We start from the raw sequence: 23,949 nt of genomic DNA, 5'->3' as shown, positions 1-23,949 counted from the left end.
TTCTACTAAGTCATAGATGGGATTATAATTTACATCTACACAACAGAAGGCATAGGTCTTCAATATTTGATGTTGTCTATGACATTCAGCCCATGCTGTGTATTTAGGTCAGGCTATATGTGTGTTCAGCTAGGGTTTAAGGCATCAAAAGATTCCTTAAAAGGTTCATATCTACTCCCAAGGAGCTAATAGTCTAATAATGGTAGGGCCAGGGATGTGGGTAGTAGCGATAGATCAGACAGGGACACAAATATATATATATTGTACACACACATATATATATATATATATATATATATATATATATATATATATATATATATATATATATATATATATATATATATATATCTCAAATAAGAATCAGACAAAAATAACAAGAATAAGAACACATAGGGGAAACAGAAGATAAGGCAGGGATCCCAAATATGTCTCACTCACATTAGGATGAGATAGGTGCATTAGAAAGGCACAGACAGAGCACTGCAAAATCTAAGGGAGAGATATTGCAGCTTATTGTGGAGATCAGAATTTTAGAATCTTAGAGCTGGAAAGAATCCCAAGGGCCATCAAGTACAACTCATATATGGCCAAAAATTTTCTCTGAAACCTTTCTAAAGTCTAGTCATCCAGTCTTTATTTGACCTTCAGTGAGAGAGAAACCATCATCTCCTAAGGCAACCCACTCCAGTTTTCATTTCATTCATTCATTCATTCATTCATTCATTCATGCAACAAGAATTTATTAATGTCTCCAATGTTCATAAGCAAATGAAACATTTTAGACAGTTTTTATTGTTAAGAAGTATTTTCTTCATGTCAACCAAGGAAAACTTCTGAATTTCTGATTGAGCCTTCTCTTAGAGAAGGTTGTGGGAGGAATGGGAGAAAAAGGATAGACTCGTAACTGATTCAGAATGGAGGATGGCTGCCTTCAAAAAGTAGCTGTCAAGAGTTCGATGTCAACCTTGTATGAAGTTTCAGTGAAGGATTGCAGGGATTTCTGCTGGATCTAGGACTGTTTCACATTTTTATCAATGACTTGCACCAGGCATAGATAGTATCTTCACGAAATTTGCAGGTTATGTATAACTGGGAGGAATAGCTTTCACAATGAAGGATGACCAGCTAGTGCTCTGTGATGAAATAAATGTAAAGTTTTATACTTGGACATAAACAATCATCATCACACATGACATACATGGAAGGTCCCATTAGAAAGTAGCTGTTCTATAATAGACTCTGGTGTCTGAGTGACCTGTGAGCACAAGAGAAGTCAGTATCATGATGTAGCAGCCCCAAAACTGATGTGGAGTGAGGCTGCAAGGAGAAGGATAATGATCCTTTCCAGAGACAATGAGGTAAACGTCTCACTGGACTCTACTCTCTTCAGACTTTATTTGGAGCATTGTGGTCAGTCCTAAGCACCACAGTGCAAGAAAGGCATCACCAAACTACAGAGTATGCATAGAGAGGAAACCAGTCTGGTGAACAATCTTGAGTCCATAATATATGAGGATCAACAGAAGGAAATGGAGGTACTGAGTCTGGAGAAAGAAGACTGTAGAGGTTGTGAGAAAGAGAAAGTCTATGTTCAAGTATTCCAAGGGCTGTCCTATGGAAGAGGGATTAGCCTTATGCCTCATTTGGCTTTGACTCAGAGATCAGACCAAAGCAATGGAGTGGGGAAGCAGGAGAGCAGCTTGGGGGATATTGCAAAAAACAAAACAAAACAAAACATATTTAGGCTTGATGTTTTTATATCTCGAGATCTTGGCACATGGTAAATGCTTAATAAGTGCTTTATCTATTCTCTATCTCCACACACAAACACACACACACCCACACACCACATATATATATGTATACATGCACATACATATACTATACACACACAGAGAGAGAAAGCTGCACTGTAACTGCTCAGCCCTCTTTGTGTTCTACTCACCTGATTCTTTGCACTGGAAATCATGGCCACACTGCACGTTCATCTTACAGCTTTCAGGGCTGGTGCAGGCTGCCTCGTCCCAAAGGTCGCCACCACATATGTTTCCCCCAAACTTGGATGGTTGTAGGAGATTTCTGTATCGATACTAAACCATATTTTTTAACCAGGAATTTCTCTGCATCTTTTCATTTTACAACAGAAATTAGCCAACTAGTATCACAATACAATGCCTTGTGCTAGGCTCTCCAGGTGATACAAGTGACTAAAACATGGTCCCTGCCCTCAGTGAGCCCAGAGTCTAGTTGGGAAGGAGAGGGATTGGACATTAGTTGAAGAAACCTGAGAAGCAAATGCTCATGAAATACACGAAAAGAAAACAAATAAGGTTCCCACAACTTCTGTTCCTGTGAGGATAATTTTAGTAACAAGGCCACATGGGGCAATGAATGGAATTCTGGTCATGAGGTCAAAAAGAGCTGGGTTTAAACCTGCTTTTGATACTTTCCAGCTATATGGCATGGGCAAGTCACTGACCTGCCCTCTGAGCATCAGGCAACTTATAGGATCAAGGTCTAGGGCTGGATAGAACCTTGGGGTAATCTACTCTCACCACCTTATTTTACAGAGAAGGAAACTGAGGTCAAGGGAGGGTAATTGATTTATTCAATGTTACACAAATAATATGGAAGACAAACAGAGGGCAGATTTGAACCCATGTCTTCTGACTTCAGAACCAGGGTTCTTTCCATTGTACCTCCCTGCCTCCAACTATGTAGAACTATTATGGCCTCAGTTGAGGGAGTCTCTGAACCAAGCATCCCCAAGAAATGGTCCTCATCTGTCTCCTCAAGGCTCCAGAGGTGCGTATCTTGGTCTTTGTATCCCTACCCCCAGTGCCTAGCACAGTGCTCTATATGGAGTGAGGACTCAGAAAACATTTCTGGAGTTGAATTGCATTCCAGGGTGACAGAATGTAAGCACACAAGGAATTAGGGTCTAACAAGTAAATGTCTGAGAAACCATGTCCTACAAAGAGTACAAGATTCTTAAGTCAGAAAGTCCGACTGTCGGTCTTGGCATCATCATTTCCTAGCTTTTTGACCTTGGATAAATCTTTTGTCCGCTATAAATAGAATGATAACTTTGTACTATTGATTTCACTGGCTTTTTGGTAATTAATATACAGTTCTTTGTTAGCAAAAAGTACTATGGAATAATAACTCACACACAGATATAGGTATAAATAAATAAATCTACTAATGCAAATTCAAATACTCGGAGAGATCTACAATCTCATTCATGTGGACTTTCATTCCAAGATACAAAGTGAAACACAACCATGGCATGTTACGCAATGATGATGATAATAATATGTAGAAATAGTGCTTTATCCATATTATCTCTTTTTATGCTCAAAATAGCCCTATGAGATTATTATCATCCACATTTTATAAATGAAGAAAAGGAGGCAGACAGAGGTCATGTGATCTGCCTATGGTCACGCAGCTAATAAGTGTCTGAGGCTAGTTTGAACTCGGGTCTTTATGTCTCCAGTCTCTACACTCTTGCACCACCTGACTGGATCATAGATGATTTGAATATTCACATTTCCATATCTGGATGTTTCATTTGAACGTGTGGTTTCTTCCATGTCAGGTACAGAGACTCTCTGTCAGTGCATATTGGTAGCTTTCTACAACTTGGCTTCTTAGGTTAAGTATCTGATCCATGATCGCATAATCAGCATGGCGTAGGATTGGGACTAACAGACTGTCCTGAGTCCAATGCCACTTCTCTTTCCCTTATGCCACACTGCTCTGCTGTGGTTACATAGTACTCCTTTAAAAACTGGCAGAGTCTTCTACATAGACTGCCTCCACTAAGCCTCAAAATTAACCTGTGAGCTAGGATGGACAACTGTACTCACATCCTCATGTTTTGGGATTGAGGAAACTGACCATCGGGGAAGAGAAGAAACTTACTTAGTAGTGTTCCAACCCAGGCATTTCTGGCTCTGAGGCCAACACACAACCCATGACACCAGCCACCTCTTTAGATAAAGGTGAGCTATTACTATTGAGAGGCAGGATGATGGCAGAGGTCTAGAGAGCCAGGCTTAGCATCAGGAAGACCTGGATTCAAATCTTCCTTTGGACATATCCTAGCTGTATAATCATGGACAAGCCCCAGAAGGAACCACTGATTCTCACTTAACTCCATACGGCCACAAGTGACAGGAATTGCTGATTTGTATTGGCACGGAGTTTCTACATCAAGTGCTATCTATAGAAGTCAATCAGTCAGTGAGCATTTATGACTATGTGCCAGGCACTGTGCTAAGTCCTAGAGCTACAAAAAAGAGTCAAAAGGTGGTGCCACCCTCATAGGTGCCACACAATCTAATGTGGGAGACAACAAGCAGACAACCATGTGCCAACAAGCCACAGACAGAACAAACAAGAAATAATTAGTGGAAAGAAGGCCCTCGAATTCAGAAGGGCTGGAGAAGGCTTGCAGCAGAAGGTGAGATTTCAGTTGAATCTTGAAGGAAGTTAAAGAAGAATGAAATCACAGGGCTGGGCCCTCCACAAATATCCAAGTGAGACAATATCATTTATTTAGTGATTATATATAAATATATCTCAAATAAAATAATGATATGAAACACTATATATTTTAGCTATTATATTATCATTATTTCATTATTAGTATCACATTCTTTTCATCTCTAACTTAGAGAGAAATTATCCTGGGACAACTCACTGCCTTCCATTATTCTGTATGTCTAGTGCTTGTGGATCGATTGCCTGAACAGAGAAAATGACTTTTGTCAGCAAATGAAAACAGTGGGCTGTCGGGTTGTATTCTACAGAACTTCTAGAACGTGAACTCATGAGGACAGGAATCTCTTTCTTTGTATCCGTTGTGCTTGCCATGGTGTCTACATAGAGGACATTTAATGTTTGTGGACTGAACTCACTGAGAGTGACTTGACATGTTTATTGTTATAATTATTGAGAGTGCTAATACTAATGTGAGAAAAGATTCAGCAGAGAGAGATATGTGTCCTCTTCTACCCAGCAGACTGTCCTGCCACTAGAACCTTTCTAGTGACTCTTTCAGAAATGCTTCTGTGCCAGGGGGATTCCCAGGCAGGGGTTCAGGGGGTGAATGGTGCAGTTGCCCAGACTGTCCCTTCCTCCTCTCTCCCTGTGCCCGCCTCTTGGCCTCTTTACTGCTCATTAGCCAAGTAAGCAGAGAACCACAGAGGAGGTCAAGTTCCAAGCCATCCATTTGCCTCCTAGTTAAGCAGCCGTGATAAAAAGGTTTACAACCTGTGTAGTAAGAGGTTGTAACTAATGGCCAATTTGGGACTGTGGGCAGATTTTAATTACCTGCCCACTCCCTGTCCCTGTTGTGATAAATAAAGGCCTGATCCCCGTATAGGGGCTGGGTTATTGGCCTTCCTCCCTCCAAGGCTGGGCAATGGCCCAGAAAAATCTCACTGCTGAATCAATTGAATGGGTATAGATTATTTCCTAGGAAACTAGAGGGTCAGGGACAAGAATGCACAGCTCTTGGTGGAGAGCATTCCGTGCAGGGCACAAGAGTTTAGAATAAATCCTTCTTTCCCTGATTCTTTCTCCAATTGTGTGAGAAGAATAGGATGTCATACAACACACCTGAAAATACACATCACAGAAAATATTTAACATGTTTATTCTGTGACACAGCACTATGAAACACTTATTATACACCATTTATCCATTCATTCAAAGAGCATTCATCCCATGATTCCATAGAATAGACACTTAATATGTGCACCATAACTGCATATAGTATGCACTAGATAAATGTTTGTTGGCTAACTTGAGTGAATAAATATTTTCTAGATTGCACTACACCCTGAACTGAAACGTGTTTAATTGAGGGCCCTGCTCTTTACTTCAGCCGATGGCTAGACATTCTACAGACACTCCCAGGACTCTGTGGCATCCTTTAGCTGGCTGAGGAGTCAAATCTGAGAGAGGATCCCATGGGGACAATAATTTCCTTCTCTGATGGCAGCTGAAGAGAAAGAGCTAGGATTGGCCTAGAAAAAGGGAAGAGGAGATGAGTCTTCAAATCTTCTGTGGTCTAAAATTCCCTAGTTTGGCTAACTGATCACACCTTCCACAATTCTGGTAACCTTATTCTAGACCAGAGGTTCTTTAGTCTTTTTTTGGATTGGGTGGGGGACAGTCCTTAGACCTGCTTGCTAATCTAGGAAAGCCTATGGATCCTTCCACAGAATCCTGTTCATTTCCTATATTCATAGTAAAGGGATATGACGAATTTCAGCTATGTTAGTGAAAATATTTAATTTGTTTTCCCATCTGAGTTTGTGGACCCACTGAAATCTATCCATGGATCCCTGTACAGTAAATAGAGTGCTGGTCCTAGAGTCAGAAAGACTTTAGTTCAAAGCCAGACTCAGAAATTTAATAGCTATGTGACCCTGGGAAAAGTCACTCTCTCAGCCTTGGTTTTCTCAACTATAAAATAAGCATGATAATAGGACCTATCTCCCAGGGTGGCTGTGAGGATCAATTGAGATAATATCTTAGAACAGTATATGGCATATAGGTAGATGCTTGAGAAATGCTTATTCCCTTTCTTTTCCTCTCCACTTCCCCTTCCCCTGTTCTAGACACTTAAAATATCGATCTGTTCTACTGATAATTTTTTCTCTTCCTACTCTTATTCTGGTTTTCTTTTTAAAAATGCTTTATTATAAGGTTGTGGGGTAGGGGATAAAGGGGAATATGTAGGCAATGTTAAAACAAAAGATATCAAACCATGTATTTTTTGAAAAGACACGTGACACCTATGATTAAATATGATACCCCAGATGTATATGACCCAGTCAATACCAAGTACGCCCTAGTCCTGGATTCTCTGTGACTCAATGCAGCCTAAAATCATCTTAGCTTTTTTTGGCTACCACATCATACTGTTAGCTCACATGGAAGGTGCAGTCCCCCAAAACCCCAGATCTTTTCCAAATGAATTAATGCTTAACTTTGTCTCATAAACTATTGTGACATTGATTTTTTAGACTTTGTATCTGTCTCCACATTTATTGTTATTCAGATTTAACTGACCCACTTCAGCCCAGTGTTCTAACTCAAGATCCTAAGAACTTATTCAAGTGACTGGGAATGCTTTGGACGAAGGGGAATGGAGAGAGATAGCTGTCTTTGTCAAGTATTTGGAGGGCTGTCACATGGTAAAAACTTTAGACTTCATTTCCTTGACCCCAGAGGCAGAGCCAATAACATAGATTGGAAATTGTAATGAGACAAATTTAGACTTGGTGCCAGGAAAGGCTTCCTTACAAAAAGAGCCACCACAACATGAAATGAGCAACCAGAAGAAGTAGTAAGTTTTACATTACTGGAGGTCCTCAAGTGGAGGCTGGCTGGCCATTGGTAAGGGGTGTTGTGGAAAAGATTCTTGGTCAGGTATTATTTGGACTAAAAAGTCTCTGAAATTTTATCCCCTTCTGAGATTCTGTCATTTTAAAACCTAATTTCCTCTTCAAACTGCTAGTTTCTTCTGCCCCAAAGCTTATCTCTGGTGAGGTAGTTTGAGAGGAAGAACATTACTGTGCAAAAGGACATTGGCTGTATTCCACTGAAATAATGACCAGAGCTTAATAAATACAAAAAAGTCACTCTAAAGAAAGGTCAGTCTTATTAGCTCCAGGAAAAAGTGATTCAATTATGATCCAAGCTGTAAGCCCTTCATCTGAGTTATCTCCAAAGGCAACAATCAAGAAAAAGTAGTTTAGAAAGTCAGAGGAATATGAGAATTTTTAACAAAGTTATTTTTTATAAGGGAAGCTTCAGATATTCTATATGTCCTTTAGGTTGTAGGATATGACTTTGGAATGAATGGACCTGGTGTAAATCTTGACTTTGTCACTAGCTGGGGGACATTGGGCAAGTTACTTGACTTACTGAGGAGTCAGTTTCCTCGTTTATAAAATGAAGGGGCTGAACCTTTGAGGTCTTTTTCTACATTTATAATGATCCTATAACCTGTAATAGAATAGGTGGAAGTTGAATAGAATCCAATATATAAATATATGTGTGTGTGTGTATTTCTAGAACCTAGCACTGTACTTGGAATGTAGTATGTGCATAATAAATACTTATAGATTGATTGCTGCCAATGCTGCCAGCCACACTGGAGTCAAGCCATCTTCTAAGTACTAGCTCTTGAGATATTTGAAAATAGTTATTATATCTCCCTAATTATTTTATCCTCTAGGCTAAATACCACCTCCTTCTAGTTCCTTTAACCAATCCTCACATGGTATGGATTCCAGTCCCTTTCACCATCCTGGCTGTCTTCCTCTGGATGTTCTTGAGCTCATCAATACCCTTTCTAAAACATGGAATTCAGAACTCAACACAGCATGCTAGATGTAGTATGATCCAGATCAAGTAAAATGGGACCATCCCTTCCCTAGTGTTGGACATCATGCCTCTCTTAATGCATCTTAAGATTCACATTTTGGCTGTCATGCAACGTCATGGAACCCCACTCACCATGGAATCCACTGAAATCCCCGATACTTTTTTCCCAGATAAAATGTTATCTAAGTCAACTTGTGAAGTTGATTTTTGTACCCAAGTGTAAGATTTTACATTTGTACTGATTAAATTTCATCTTGTTAAAATTCAACTCAATGTTCTAGCCTGTCACCATCTTTTTGAATCTTGGCTTTGCCAGTCAGTCTATCAATGTTTCTTCCCTTCTTTGTGTCTTCTGCCAAATTTGATGTGCATGTATTCTGTAACTTCATCCAAGTTATCTATAAAAATGTTAACCAGTTTCAAGCAAAGCCCAGATTCCTGGAACACTCCACTGGTGATCTCCTTCCAAGTTAACATGAAACCTTATGACTACTCTTTAGGTCCAGCCATTCAATTAGTTCTGAATGCATCTAATTATACTACCACTCAACCCACGTTTCTTCCTCCTTTCTTTCCACTTGAATTAAGTGAGCGATTTGATAAAATACTGTGCTAAAATCTAGGTAAACTCTATTTATAGCATTTGCTTCACCTACCAGTCTACTTAGTAACTTGGACCCTTAACAAAATGCAAAGAGCCATTTAGAGTTAAATGCCTGCCCAATTCAAAACTAATTCTGTTGCCTTTTTCTGACATTTAAAATTGTCAAAGGAAAGTTGTCTGAGCCAGAAAATCACATGAACCACTCCCATTTGTTCACTGTTTGTTTGTTTGTTTGTTTGTTTTTCCTCTACTAAGTCTTAATGATAAGGCAGAACCATTGAATTTGAGCTTTGGAAAAGACCATAAAGGTCATTTAGAGGAGGCCCAATATAGCAATTATTATAGCTTATATGTAGACACTTCCAAGTTTCAAATTACAATGGAAAGAAGATGGAAGTGAAATACAGATGGCCTGGTTTCAAGAACCAGATTCTTAGTTATGTGACCCTGAACAGTTCTCTTAACATCTCTGATGCTGGGGGGGCAGGAGTGGTGGTTACAAACACATTCTTCAGGCTAGTTTACTGATTAATTCTCAACCAATAACGTTGGGGGAATCATACTTGAGCCAATGGTATTAGAGAATCACCCCTGACCTCTAAGGTGTACCCTTAGAATCCTGAAGTTTTGGTGACTCAACATCTGTGATAGTAAGAGTTGAGACTAGGGTCCCCCAGAACTAACCTGGGCTACACTAACATTTTTCTTCTATTTTCTAGGCTCATTTTATCCTTTATTTTTGAATATTAACAATCTATGTTCTGAGGATCCCCATCCTACTCCAGCTTTAACATGTTTTTTTCGAAGGTCTCTTCCAAGTTTAGCATTTTATATTATAAGTTCCTCTCCTGAAGTAAGCAAGGCTTAAGTTCAGATCTTGTCCCAGATACGTATGAGCTCTGTGACTCTGGATAAGTCACTTAACTTCTATCTGCCTCAGGTTTCTCATGCATTAAATGGGAATAATGACGGCACCTGCCTCCCAGGGTTAGTGTGAGGATCAAATAAGATAATATTTGTAAAGCTATTATAAAAATGCCCATTGTTGTTGCCTTAAGGTCCCTCCCATCCATATCATTCTCTTTTCTAATAGATTCCTTCTAGCACCAATGTCCTCTGCTCTCTTCCAACATTCTGTACCCTTCCATAGCTTTCTATAATCTTAGGTTTCTTTTAACAGTCTATGTTCTAAGATTGATTTCAACTTTGACATTTTCCTTCTTAAGCCCCTCCATTATTCTGTTATCCATAAAGGCAAAAAGATGTCAATGGACTAGATGTTAATCAGAATTCTTACCTTTATACCCAGGCATGGAGAGCATTCAGTCCATGGTGACCATTCACTAAGCTGACAAGCAACTGGGGAGGGAGTCGAGGGCTGATCTGCCCGCCCTATTCTCCTAAAACCAAAAAAGAAATTCCATAAGGCTTTCAGAAATTTCCCATGATAGTTACCTCCTGCTTCCCCCATTTCTCTAGTTTGCACGTTGCTGTTTGCACATTGTCTCCCCCGTTCATTTATGAACTATTTGAAGGCAGGGACTCCTTGCCGTGCTTTTCGTTCGCAGTCCTTAGCATACTGCTTGTCACGTAGTAGGTGCTTTATAAATGCTCGTTGACTCCATAGCAATAAAAACAAACAAATAAACTGTATACAGCCCCTTTGGCTTCTTTGTCTAGAGCTTTGTCTACAGCTCTTTAGCCATGTCTTGTCTGGCCTCCCAACAGCCCGTGAGGAACTAATGGGATTGTCATGGTTTTATAAATATGGATCCTGAGGGTTCGAGAGGGAAAATGTCTTTCCAGAAATTGTACAGCTCAGAAGTAGCTGAGTCGCAACTCAAAATAAGGCCTTCTTGACTGCTAGAAAATCATGGGATTTTCCCATGAGGCCACAGTGAAGATATGCAGAAAACCAGGAGCTGCTGTTGTAGGTGAGAACACAAGACCAAGTAAAGGAGGAAAACGGGCCAGGAAAAGGTCAGGCTCATTAACAGCAGGGATTTGGGTAGTGTGTGTGTGTGTGTGTGTGTGTGTGTGTGTGTGTGTGTGTGTGTGTGTGTGTGTGTGTGTGTGTGTGTGTCCTTCAATGAATGACAACACTAATGACCAGTCCTTTGTTTACAAAGCACTCTGCTCACAACTGCCCTATGAGGGTGGCTGAATAAATACCTCATTCCCCTTTTACGGAGGGCTATAAGTGGTAAGATAATCAGGGGAGGTAAAACAGTGAATAAATGGCACAGGGCCAGGATTCAAACCCTGGTTAGAATCCAGAACCAACCTTCTTTCCACTTCAAACAGAAAGCTTTCTATCGTGGGCCAATCACATGTCCACCCTGGAATACAAGTTGAATTATAACTGCCTGCATCAGCCTAAGTCTTGGGGTTTATTTGGAAGGAATTAAGTTGATTTTCACGTGTTGAATCCCCAGAATCACAATTGTTTTTGAGGCATTCCTTTATTTTTTCTTTCACTAATTCTTCTCTTATTTCATCTACTTATAATTCCTAACAGAATCACTGCCCCTTGAGGTCAGGAGCTTCTATTTTTTTCATCCAATCCCCAGTACCTGGTATAAAATAGATGTTTAATCAGCGCTTCATGAGTGGGTCACTGAAGTATTAAACATCTATTGCTTGGAGCAGAGAATGGGAAAATGGGAAAGAGGGGTGTGTGTGTGTGTGTGTGTGTGTGTGTGCGTGTGTGTGTATGTGTGTGTGTGTGTGTGTGTGTGTGTGTGTGTTAACATTCCACTCAAAAGTGGAAGTTATAAAGTTACAATGTATGACAATTAGGACTCTTTTGGAAACTGAGATTTTAAAAGGTGTGTTCTGTAGGGAGGAGGGTGGTGAAAATAAAGAAATAATGGAGATGTGAATTTGAGGGACTAGATATGAAACAGAACAGCCTACTGATGCTGTGAGGAGAAGGCTAGCCCAGGAGTCAAATCCTAATTTTGCTACTCATTATGTCACCCTGGAGAACTCATTTCTCTGTGCCTCAGTTTCCTCACTCATGAGGTCTCTTCTCTAAGATCTCTTTTGTGCTCCAACAAAGAACAAAAAGCCAGGGGCAGTTAGTGGTCACTTCCCACCCAGGTCAAGATCACCGCCAAGGCAGCACAAGGCAGTTGCGGAACAGAGAAAATGCAGCAGTGATGGGCAGCATGCTTACTCAAAAAAGGAAGAAGTCAGAAACTCTCCCTGCTGCATTTCATTAGCTTTAGATAAAAGTATGTTGGTTTTATATAAAGAAACTATTTTTACTATAAAATCAAATGAAAATAAAATAAGGCAGTTAGTTAGATTAGATAATCTCTAAGGTCTCTTTCTGCCTTGAACACTGATCCCTGTGAAAAGATTATCATTCCCATTCTTTAGATTAAAAGAGGAACACATAAAGACTGAAAAAAGGTGGTGGCATTTGGCTAACAAAAGACATAGCCACAAATAAAGCAAGCCCTGCCCTCAGAAGGGTTATATTCCAGTGGAAGAAATAGCCTTTTATTTCAATGACGTCTAACAGGAGGAAACAAGCATTTAATAAGTACCTACTATGTGCCTGGCACCCTGCTAAGTGATTCACAAATATCTTGTCTGATCCTTGCAACAACCATTCAAGGTAGTTTCTATTATTACTCCCATTTTTCAGTTGAAGAAACTGAGACAGAGATCTCATAACCAGTAAGCATCTGAAACTAGATTTGAACTCAGGTCTTCCTGACTCCAGGCCTAGCACTCTATCTGTGGCACCACCAGCTTTCTTGAAGTTCCTACTCTGCTGTAAAAGCCATGACTCTAAAACCAGAGGGATGAGCTGAGATCTGGGAATGAATGGTAAAATGATAGGGTCAGGTTTAAATGACCTTTAAGGTCATTCAGTTCTAAATTAATAATAATAATATTGATAGTGATGATGGTGATAATTTATACATAACACCTCAAGTGTGTGAAGCCCTTTGTATGGATAATCACATTTGATACAACTCTGTTAGGTAGAAGTTATTATTATCCGTATTTGGCAGATAAGGGAACTGAGGCAGACAGAGGTGAAGTGATTTGCCCAGGGTCACACAGCTAATAAATGTCTGAGGCAGGATTTGAAATCTCGACTCCAATTCCAGTGCCCTGTCCATTTCCCCATCTAGCTACCATAGCTCCTATAATGTGAAGGAAAAATGGCACAATGGCCAGAGGACTGTTCTTGGACTCAGGAAGACCAGAACTCAAATCCAGCCTCTGATACTTTCTAGCTGCGTGACCCTGGGCAAGCCACTTTATCTCTATCTGCTTCAAATTCCTCATTGTTAAATGCTTATAAGAATAGCGTTTCCCTTTCAGGTTGTTATGAGGATCAAATGAGACCAAAATTATAAAGCCCTTTGCAAAATTAAAGTATTTTATAACCACTAGCTACAATTATTGTTATTAAGATCTTAAGATGTTCAAATCCAACAAGTATTTATTAAGCAGGAAAGAGGGAAGAGAAGAAACATTTATTTAGTGCCTTCTATGCACTTGGCTAAAACACTTTACAAACATCGGGCCACACATTGTGCTGAACCCTCAAGACAGGAAGGGAAAACCCAAACAATCCTTTCCTTATAGACTGAGTGCTGGAAAGGTGTCACCTAGTCCAATGGTCTCATTTTACAGGCGAGAAAACGGGACCCCAAGGAAGTAGAGTAATGATCAAATATGCACAGGAAACAAATGGGGTAACCGGGATTCGAACCCAGGTCCTGTGACTCCAAGATGATCACTTTTCCCACTGTTACTCTAAGAAAGAGAAAATTAGGAATAAGCTGATAATCTGATGAGGCAGGGGAGGATTTGCTTTTTGACATATTTCAGCACATCCAAGTAGAATTGTCAGGATGTCATTTCAAGTCTATGGAGACCCCATTAAGATGTCGAAATGAGGGAAGAGCATTAAGGGATGTAACCAAAAGCTTAGGTGGAATGAAACATTGTCACTGTGGATTTAAAAGCTTTGTGACATGATGTCTACACACAGGCAAACACAGGAATCCATCCCCAGCAGAGAACCAGCAAAGCTGAAAGCAGACTACTGGGGGAGTCACTGACATCCGCTACTGAGCCCCTCTTCAATGCCCAGCCTTTTCCCAGGAGACACAAGAGATAAGGATCAGTTGATGGAACTGAGGCTTCTCGCCTCTGTCTCTTAGAATCCTGGGGGCCCTTCAAGGGTCAGACCACACCTCACATCCTGCAGGATACAGTGCTTCTCTCCTGGACCTGAGGTGAAGGTATATTGAGTTATTGTGCCCAAAGTGTTTTACGCTACAGAAATGCCCATTATTGTAATCATACTGTCTGAAAGAACCTCAGTTTTCTCATCAGTAAAAAGGACATGAAAATGACTCTCCCAGCTTCCTCATAGGTTTGGGCTGGATATCAGAGTGGGAGGATCAGGCCCATGAACATTCAGCTACTGTCAGAGTCCTAGACTGAAAAGTTCAGAACTTTTCCCATCCCCAATCATACTATCAGTTTTTATCACTCTGTTGGACATCCAAACACCACCAAGTGTAGTTGAGTGGCAAAAAATTTTCAAAGAAAGCAAATGTCCTGACAACTTAGAAAATGTCTCTCCCCACCCCATTGCTAAGATACACATCCCATTTTTACCCCCTGCTTCCCACTGAGCAGAAGGGGAACAGGGAGCCCTTCACCATGAAAGTATCTAACATTTGCACAATGAAATTGTCAGGATGATACAAAGGATCTGACAGATGAAAATTCATAGGCACGCTTACTTGCTGCATGGCCAACACAAGTTTCAAAAAGCATTTTTCCCCAAAGCAAGCAAGGAAAAGACCTTGAATGAGTATAGACACAGTTTTCAAGTCCAGTCTTATCCCTGCCTTTCCTAGTTAACCTTCAAAGGCAATGAGACTGAAAGAAAAAAACATCAAGATTCTTTCCCTTCCCTTTTTTCATGCTGTTTGCATGGGGATCTGAGTGTGACTACAACAGACAGCCAAGTTGTGTCAAAAAGCATTTATTAAGCACCTACTGTGTGCCAGGAGCCATGGTGCCAAACACTGGGGTATAAAGAAAGGCAGAAAACAATCCCTGTCCTCAAGGGATCTATTGAGGGGGGAGCAACATGAAAAGAACTCTGTACAGACATAGATAGCAGCTGGACCTAGAATCAGGAAGATGTGAATTTAACTCTTGCCTCTAATACTGCACAGAGGGATTCTGGACCAGTCCCTAACAACTCTTAGTCTATAGTCTAGGGCCCTTCCTAGATGCCACTTTCAGTGTTCTAACGTTCTGTCTCCAACATTCTCTTGTCCTCCAATCTGATCCTAGGATTCTAGGAGAAGACCCCTGATGGCTCTAAGCATGGTAGCCATGGAAAAGAGCCCCATCAATTGGTTGCCATCCCACTGATCATTTTCTCCCATTAAAGGTGGCAAAAAGGCTGAGCCAGGCCACCCTCCAGACTAGCCCCCCACACATACCCACACTAAGCCTGCCTGAGTTCTCTTGCTCTCTGACAAAGGAGCTGCTGATTATCTCCCGCAGCACTGGGCAAAGTCTTTAATTGGTTCTCCTTCTGCTTGGACTTAAAACGCGCCTCTTCACCGGGTCTGTCTTGTTTGATAAGTTCATCAAATATTGAGATTCTTTGTTCATTTTCAAAAGGGATTACAATAATAAGCTTTTATAATTAAGTGTATCTCGGCAAAGGTTTTCCCTTACTACAGCTTCCCTGGCCTTCGGCTTCTAATTATTAGTGATGAATTTTCGGATTTTTTTTTCTAAAGTGTATTTGCTTTAAATACAAGTTGCAAATTAAATGTTGTAGAAAATGGGATCCTTTTTTATTCATTAAATTGTTCCTAAAAGGAAATATCTCTTACTATAAAATATAAAAGTTATAATGATATTAGAGTTCAAATTCATATGTGTGGGAGCATTTTTATGGTATGCAGTGGACATTAAAATCAAGTCTTGGTCTAATTCCTGCTCTACATTCTAAAAGCAGATAGGGATCCTAATGAGTAGAGCGCTCCATGCAGTCAGAAAGATCTGCATTCAAACCTGGCTTCAGATCCTTACTGATTGTATGACCCTGCCTTAGTCACTTCATCGCTACCTGACTCAGTTTCCTCACCTGTAAAATGGGGATAATATTAGCACCTATCTCCCAATTCTATTGTGCTATGTGTAAGTGCTTTGCAAAACTCAATGCTAGCTAGCTAAGATGCTAGCTCTTCAAATTCCCATTACTACTAATACTGCTTTACTAGTGCGTTGTAAGCATAAGTATTTAGTATCTCCTATCTTGATGATACCAGATCTAATCCACAGTTCTCCTTCAGAGAATCAGATGAAATGTCACGTACAAGGCAACTTTGTAAAGTACCACGTACATGTTAGCTGGGTTTTATTAACCACTCAGCTACTCTGGGGTAGGAATCCTTGTTCACCTTGCCTCCTTCCAGAACTGTGAGGTTTAAATGAAACTATACTTGTGAAAGTTTGTCTTTATTGCGGTAGAGCTCCACAGAAATGTCAGACAGAGTTAAGCTCTTCCACTAGATTGTAAACTACTTTTGCCTCTTTTTGTATCCCTAGGGCTCAGCACAATGCCTGGCAGGAAGTAGGAACTTAATAAATGTTGGTTGATTGAATAAATAGAGTATTTCCAGGAAAACTGAGTTCCATGAGAGCAGGAACTACTTGATGTTTTTGTCTCTGTATGCCCTGAGCCCAGCACTGTGCCAGGCACATAGGGATAGGACTTATGATTTCACTGGTATCAAGAATGCTCTTTACCAGTGTAAGTTGCCACCCTCTCTATAATATAGAGTCTTAGAGAATGACCCTGGGTGCCAAGAGTTTAAATTACTTGCTTGAGGTCACATAGTCAGTGTGTGTCTAAAACAAGACTTGAACTCAGATCCTCCTACTTCTGAGGCCATCTTTCCGTTTTTATAAGGGACTTGCTAATTGGTTAATTGATAGATTGTAAACTCCTTTATGGGGGGAACCATTTTATGTTTGTCTTTGTATCTCCAGCAACTAGTACAGTGCCTGGCACATAGTAGGCACTTAATAAGTAGTTGATCCTATTAATAGATAGTTAAAAATCTTCAGTATGAAGCAAAGTATCCACTTTTAAAATACTCTAAACAGGAAATATGGAATAACCTAATCAAAGCAAAATGGTATCTCGTGAAAGGTTTTAGTGTAATGGAAAGAGCGTTGGAGATAAAATCAGAGACCCTAAGTTTAAGTCTCAACTCTACTTCCTAATTTGTATGTCAGTTGCAAGTCAATTCTCCATTCTAGTCCTCAGTTTACTCATCTAAAAATGGGACTAAAAATACTTGCCCTGCCTGTATCCCAAGTCATTGCAAGGGGGATGAGATAGTGTGTGTGTGTGTGTGTGTGTGTGTGTGCGTGCACACTTTTGTAAACCATAAAGTGTAAATAAACGTTCTGTATGTTCTCAGTCTGAATCAATAGGCCCTACATAACAAAGAAAAGAGTTTGACTCCACATCAAGATCTTCAAAGCAAAGAAATGGGCACAAAACAGTTACAGAATTATAGAATCTCAGCTGGTGGCTTTGAAGGGACAACAAGCCTGCCCACAAATCCCCAAATCACTAATCATTCAAGAAGCATTGATTAAACAGCAGGTGAAACAGTTCTTGTCCTCAAGGAACTTATATTGGTTTTTTTTGAATTTTATTTTTAATTTATGAAATAAAATAAGCATTTCTATAACTTAGTCAAATAAGAAAGATGATTGTAAATGAAACTGCAAATTTATTATGTCCAACTTATTATTCTTTTTAAATACATAATAAAGTTATCATGTAAATTTCTTTTTCCAGGTTTTTCTTCCCTCCCCCACATCCATCCTACAGATAGCTATCATCAGACAAAATATGCATATGTATGCAAAATCATTCTATACATAATTATATTTATCAGTTCTTTCTCTGGATGCAATAATGTCTTCCTTCATATAGCCTTTGTAGTTACTATAATAAATACCCAAATTAACTGCAAGGAACTTATATTCATTCAGAAGAGACAATATGACTATTTTCTCTTTTTTTATTGTATTTTTCTTTCTTGTAGTTTTTCCCTTTTATTCTGATTCTTCTTTCACAGCATGACTAATGTGGAAATATGTTTACTATGATTGTACATGGATAACCTGTGTCAAATTCCTTGCCATCTTGGGGGAGACGAGAAGAAGAGGAGGAAAAAAATTGGAACTCAAAATCTTTTAAAAGTGAATGTTGAAAACTGTTCTTGCATGTCATTGGAAAAAATAAAATACGGTTAGGTGGAAAAGATTTTAAAAAGAAGAGACTATGAATGTATGCATGTTTATGTACATATGTGTGTAGGTATGTGTGTATGTATGCATTGGTATATGTGAGGATATGTGTGGACATACGAAGATAAAAAAATAGATACAAGGTAAGAAAGGAACATGAGCATCTAAGGGGAGGAGGGAAGCGTCATGGAGAAGGTAGAATTTGAGCTGAACCTTTGAGGGAGCTACTAGATATTCCAGATGGAGGTGAGGAATGAGTGTGTTCCAGGCATAATGGAGAAGAAGTCTTCCATTCTCGATTTGAAAAAGAACCCTCATCCCCCGGGGCAGCCCAATGGACCTTTGGATCCCTCTAGTTGACAGAAGGCTGTTTCCTCTATAGCCCCTTTGTAATTCCTACCCTTTGTTCCCAGCTCTGCTCTGTGGGCAGCTAGGAAGCCAAGCTCCAACCCAAACAAGCCAAATTGCTCCTCCACGTGACACAACCTTTTTAAGTACTTTAACCAGTTTTCATATCACCTCTGACCCTTTTCTCTTCCAGGCTAATGGATCCCTCAATCCTCCAATGATCCTCATTCAAAAAGCAGTGAGACATAATGAATAGGATACCAGATCTGATGTTGTATAAGGTTTAGGTTCCATTCCTGCCTTCCATGTTTACTAGCCATTTGACTCCACAGGCAAGTCAACTCAATGAGTCTCAGTTTCCTCATCTGTCAAATAAGGACAATAACAGTGAAGAGTTGCTATGAAGCTCAAATGAGATAATTTTTGTAAAATGCTTTGAAAAATTTAAGGAACCGTGTAATTGTGGACTAAAAACCAATATGGCGTGCCTGTAGGATCAAAGGTTTAAAGCTGAAGGAAACCTCGAAAGCCATCTAATCCAACTTAAAAAGTAGGAAAGTTAGGCCTAGGAAGTCAATGTACTTGCCCAAGGTGGCATAGTGTCAGAGACAAAATTTCTTCTGCCCTTCATCATGTTGGATATATTACATTATAGTCTTAGTATCTCCAGGGTTTCACATACTCAATAAATGATTAATTGGGGGCAGCTAGGTGGTGCAGCAGATAGAGCACCAGTACAGGAGTCAGGATGACCTGAGTTCAAATCTCACCTCAGACACTTGACACTTACTAGCTGTGTGACCTTGGACAAGCCACTTAACTCCATTTGCCACATCCTGATGAATATCAGGTCACTGCATTCAGATGGCTCTGGAGGAGAAGTGAGGCTGGTGACCTGCACAGCCCTCCCTCACTTAAAACAAAGTCAAGTGCTGAAGTGGACATTATTTCCCCTCCCCCCCAGAGCCCCTGGGTTGAGAAATGTCTGTTGAGTTTCTAGGCAGGGTTGGGCCTAGTAGCCACTTACTATTAGTGGCTACACTTTCTGTTGTACCCCTATGCCTAGCATGTGCCTGGGCCCCCATCTCTGTTGTACCCCTTTGCCTAGCAGCTGCCTGGGCCCCCATCTCTATTGTACCCCTTTGCCTAGCAGCTGCTTGGGCCCCCCTCTCTGTTGTGCCACCTTGCCTAGGAGTACCTAGGAACCCCTGTCAAAACTGTTCTGTGAAAAATGTGTGCTATTAGAACCACAAGGCTGTACCGGGAGGTGCTAAGATGCTTAAAAGGCACACACACCTTTGTTCAGGGCTACCTCTTCGGAGGACAGCCGCTAGCTGATAAAGACGCTCCCAAATTCTCAATTGACTCTTGCCTGTGCCTGCCTCAGTCTGTTCATTTCAGTGCAAGTCATGTCATCATTTCTCTGATGGCATGGTCTTCTTTGGCAACGAAGGATGAATACAGACAAATAATTGATTGATATTCTCTAGCTGATCAATTTCCTTCCTATAATGAGGAGCCCCAAATGGAGCACAATATTTTTCATATGTGATCTGACTAAGCAGATAAACTCAGAGTTCTTAACCATTTTTGTGTCACAGAACCCTGTGAAAGTCTGAAATCTCTCCATGAATCATTTGAAGGTCCAAGGTTAAGAACCTCTGGTATAGCAGTACTATCATGGTGCTAATCCAGGACATTAGGAACTCTTAATTCAACCCAAGATCACATTAGCTGGGCAAGAATCAATTTGTACAAATCAAAATATTGTCTCCACTCTTGACACCTTTGGCAGAAAAAGCAGCTTCTAAAATGGAACACTAGCGATAATTTGGACAAGAGCTCCCATTCTGCCCTCCACTATAAGGACCTGATGGTCACCATACTCAGCATACACTCAAGCTCTTCTCTGGAACAAAGGTAAGGCAATTCTATATGGAGTGTTGGGGAGAGATCAAGTTCACTTACCTCCTGAGCTTATCCTGGGCTGCTGTGAGGTGCTGGTTTGACATCAGGCAAAAGGCAAGGAAGATCAAGGACATTATCCCATTCAGGATCCATGGCCTCATTGCTCTGAAGGAGGACAGCGGAAGAGACTAAGCAGGTGTGTCTTTTACACTGGTATTGAGGCTTGAGGCTTGTTTGTCTTTTAAGAAAATAATTTTACAGACTCTACCCTTGAAAAGTCTACACTAAATAGAGAGAAGACATTGGCTTGGTCTCTCAAAGTTAATCATTGATGGGACAATTGATTTGTACCCCAAGCTCACCAAAGGCTCTTGTTCTTTCTGGCCTTTGGGAAAGGGTGAGTGGCATAATCACTGAGCAAGAGGGAATTTTAAACTAACTTTAGCTTCCAAAGGTGGAGGGTTATCTCAACACATAAGGTCAAAAGTCTAAACAAGAGAAAGTCCAAAAAGATTGTCTGCTCTCTCTCTCTTTCTTTCTTCTCTCTCTCTCTCTCTCTCTCTCTCTCTCTCTCTCTCTCTCTCTCTCTCTCTCTCTCTCTCTCTCTCTCTGTTTCTCTGTCTCTGTCTCTATCTCTGTTTCTCTGTCTCTCTGTATGTCTCTCTCTGTGTGTCTCTCTGTCTCTGTCACTGTCTCTCTCTTCTCTCTCACTTTCTCTCTCTCTCTCATCAACATGGAAATGTTCACTGCATCAAGAACCGGACAAGACTTGCTCCTCACAGGTGTCACTACTCTTCCTAACACCTGAAATCACTTTGTATTTACCATCTCTATATTTTATGTAAAGAGGCAGTGTGGCATGGTGGATGGAGAATTGGCCTCTCTAGGTTCAAATCCCACCTCTGACCCATGATGTCTATGTGACCTTGATCTAGTCAGCTAACCTTCTGATGCTCTAGAAAACTCTCTATAGTCATAAACTGCAGCGAAGTTTCTAACTTGAATTCAATAGAAGGAGTTTGTTCACATGAGAATTCCCTATACACACAATCAATTCAGAGACATTTGTTAAGAGTTTCCTGGATGTCAGATTCTGAGCTGAGTATTGAGAGATACAAATAAATGAAAAAGCATGAGCCCTGCCTTCAAGAACCTCACATTTCAGTGGGACAGTTAATGTGTCAAACAAAAACCCCTCACATGTGCAATCCCTCCACCTAAATGTGGTACACTGCTCTATGTGTGTGTGTTGCCATCCTTGATAGATTGGAAGCACCTGAGGGCAGGAATGGTTTTTGTATCTTTGATGCCTAACACAGTGTTTGCCACAGAAGCAACTTGTTGAATTGAATGGATGGAAAGCAGATGAAAAGCAGAAAAATGTAGCCATGATGACATCTGGAAAGTTCTGAATAAGTGCCTAGACTTTTAGTGATTAACTGATGGGCGTCAGTCAGACAAGCAGACCTAGCCTTTGAATCAGATGAGTTGGATGTGTCCAGCTGGCTCAGACCTCAAGTCAATGAGGTATACTGGCAAGGTTGGATTTGGGGTCATTTGGGAAAATCCCTTCTCCTCTGCAGGCCTTGGCTGCCTCTTCAGTTAGGTGAGGGCATTGATTGATTGAACTGTGCAATCACTAAGGCTCCCTTCCTCTCTAAATCTTGTGATCATGCATGTGGATTAATGAACTCTACATATAACACATACCTTCTTACTCTTTGGGGCATATTCATGGAGGCACCCACTTGCTCTCAGCAACACAAAGATTCCTTTGGGTAGAAGGGTCAAGCTATAATGTAATGCTCAATCACAAACATCACAGAAACATAGAACCTTAGAAATGAAGAATGGGAGTTGTTAGCCATCCTCTAGTCCCACCCATACCCAAAGGAATCTCTACTAAAGTATACCTTACAAATGGCTATCTGACCCCTAGTTGAAGATCTCCAAGTTGGAATAGGGGTGGGGATAGAGCGGAGGACTCACCATCTCCAAAGGTGACCCTGTCCAATTTGGAACAGCTCCATCTTAGGACATGTTTTTCTTACATCAAGACTTCTACCTATTGTTCCTTTCTCTGCCCTCTGGGAAAAAACAATGCTAATTTAATCACATCCTCCACAGGCAACCCTTCAAATACTTGAACACAGCTATAATATCTCCACTGAGTCTTCTTTTCCCCAGGCTAATCATAAATGGCACATCACAGATCATAAATTCAAGGTCTTTCATCATACTGGTTGCCTTCCTCTGGACACTCTCCTTTTTAAATGATGGTGCCCAGACTTGAACACAGTCCTCCAGATGAGGTCTGACAAGGGCAGAGTGGGATTCTCCCCATTCCTACAAGCTGTGCTCCAAGATTTGCATTAGCCTTTTTGATGGTCAATCACACTACTGGATCACTTTTGGTTCCTGACTGTCACTCAGAGTGTTAGCTATCTCTCCCAACTTGGCATCATCCACAAATCTTATGAGCACAACATTTATGCCTTTGGCCAGATCACTGATAAAAATGGGTGCCTGGGCACTAGTCCAAGTCCAGATCTCTAGAGTACTCCACCAAAGACCACCTGCCATGTTAACATTAAACCATCAACTATAACTCTTTGAGTCCAACCGTCCAGCCAGTTTCTGAATCCATTCAGCTGCATTATCACCTAATTCAGAGGTGATTATTATATTCTCTACATTATATTCTCCACAAGAATAGTATGAGATATGATCAGATACTTTGCTAAAATCTAGGTAAACTATAACCCCTGTCTTCCCTTTATCTACTCATTTTAGTCATCCTCATCTTTAGTCAAAGAAGGAAATTAGGTTAGTCTGGCATGATTCATTCTTGAGGAAACCACACTGGCTCATATATCAGTACTCAATATGGAGAGCGATGGAATTCCATACAATATAGAGGAATCATTTAGAAACTGGTTCATAGTATCTTTAATTTTTTTAGTGCCTAAATCTCAAAAGCATGAGATAGTAATCTACTTGGAAGTAGTCTCTACTTGGGAGTAGAGACTAGAGAGTTTTTCATCTTCGTAACCCAGAACCAAGGACAGCGCACTGCTCAAGGTAGTTGTGTAGTAAATGCTTACTAAATTCATAGAATCACAGAATTGGAAGCTTATAGTCCAACCAACCTGGAAAAAATCCAGTTATACTTTACCTAATGAGTGATCATCCAGTCTTTGCTTGAAGACCTGAAGGGGATGGAATCCCCCCATCTATCATGGCAACTCACCCCACTTTAGGATAGCCCTCATAGATTTTCTTAATGTTGGACCTAAATAAGTTGTGTTACATCCTTCCCATTCCCCCACTCCCACCAT

The 23,949-nt window shown here is 40.5% G+C and overlaps 1 protein-coding gene across 1 annotated transcript in view; it reads right to left on the bottom strand.

Moving 5' to 3' along the window:
• Nucleotides 1-20,938, bottom strand: part of C8A (complement C8 alpha chain) — an 87,042-nt gene extending 66,104 nt beyond the window's left edge. The window contains exons 1-3 of the mRNA XM_072649603.1: nucleotides 20,672-20,938; nucleotides 10,314-10,416; nucleotides 1,949-2,093 (exon numbers count right to left, since the gene is read on the bottom strand). Coding sequence (XP_072505704.1) covers nucleotides 1,949-2,093; nucleotides 10,314-10,416; nucleotides 20,672-20,772 — 349 coding nt within the window. The 5' untranslated portion in view covers nucleotides 20,773-20,938. The remainder of the gene's footprint in view (nucleotides 1-1,948; nucleotides 2,094-10,313; nucleotides 10,417-20,671) is intronic.
• Nucleotides 20,939-23,949: the final 3,011 nt, after the last annotated feature.

Source organism: Notamacropus eugenii, chromosome 2, assembly GCF_028372415.1.
Source record: "Notamacropus eugenii isolate mMacEug1 chromosome 2, mMacEug1.pri_v2, whole genome shotgun sequence".
Lineage (NCBI taxonomy): Eukaryota > Metazoa > Chordata > Mammalia > Diprotodontia > Macropodidae > Notamacropus > Notamacropus eugenii.
The sequence above is the reverse complement of the archived record's forward strand: the minus strand, read 5'-3'. Positions and strand labels throughout refer to the sequence as shown.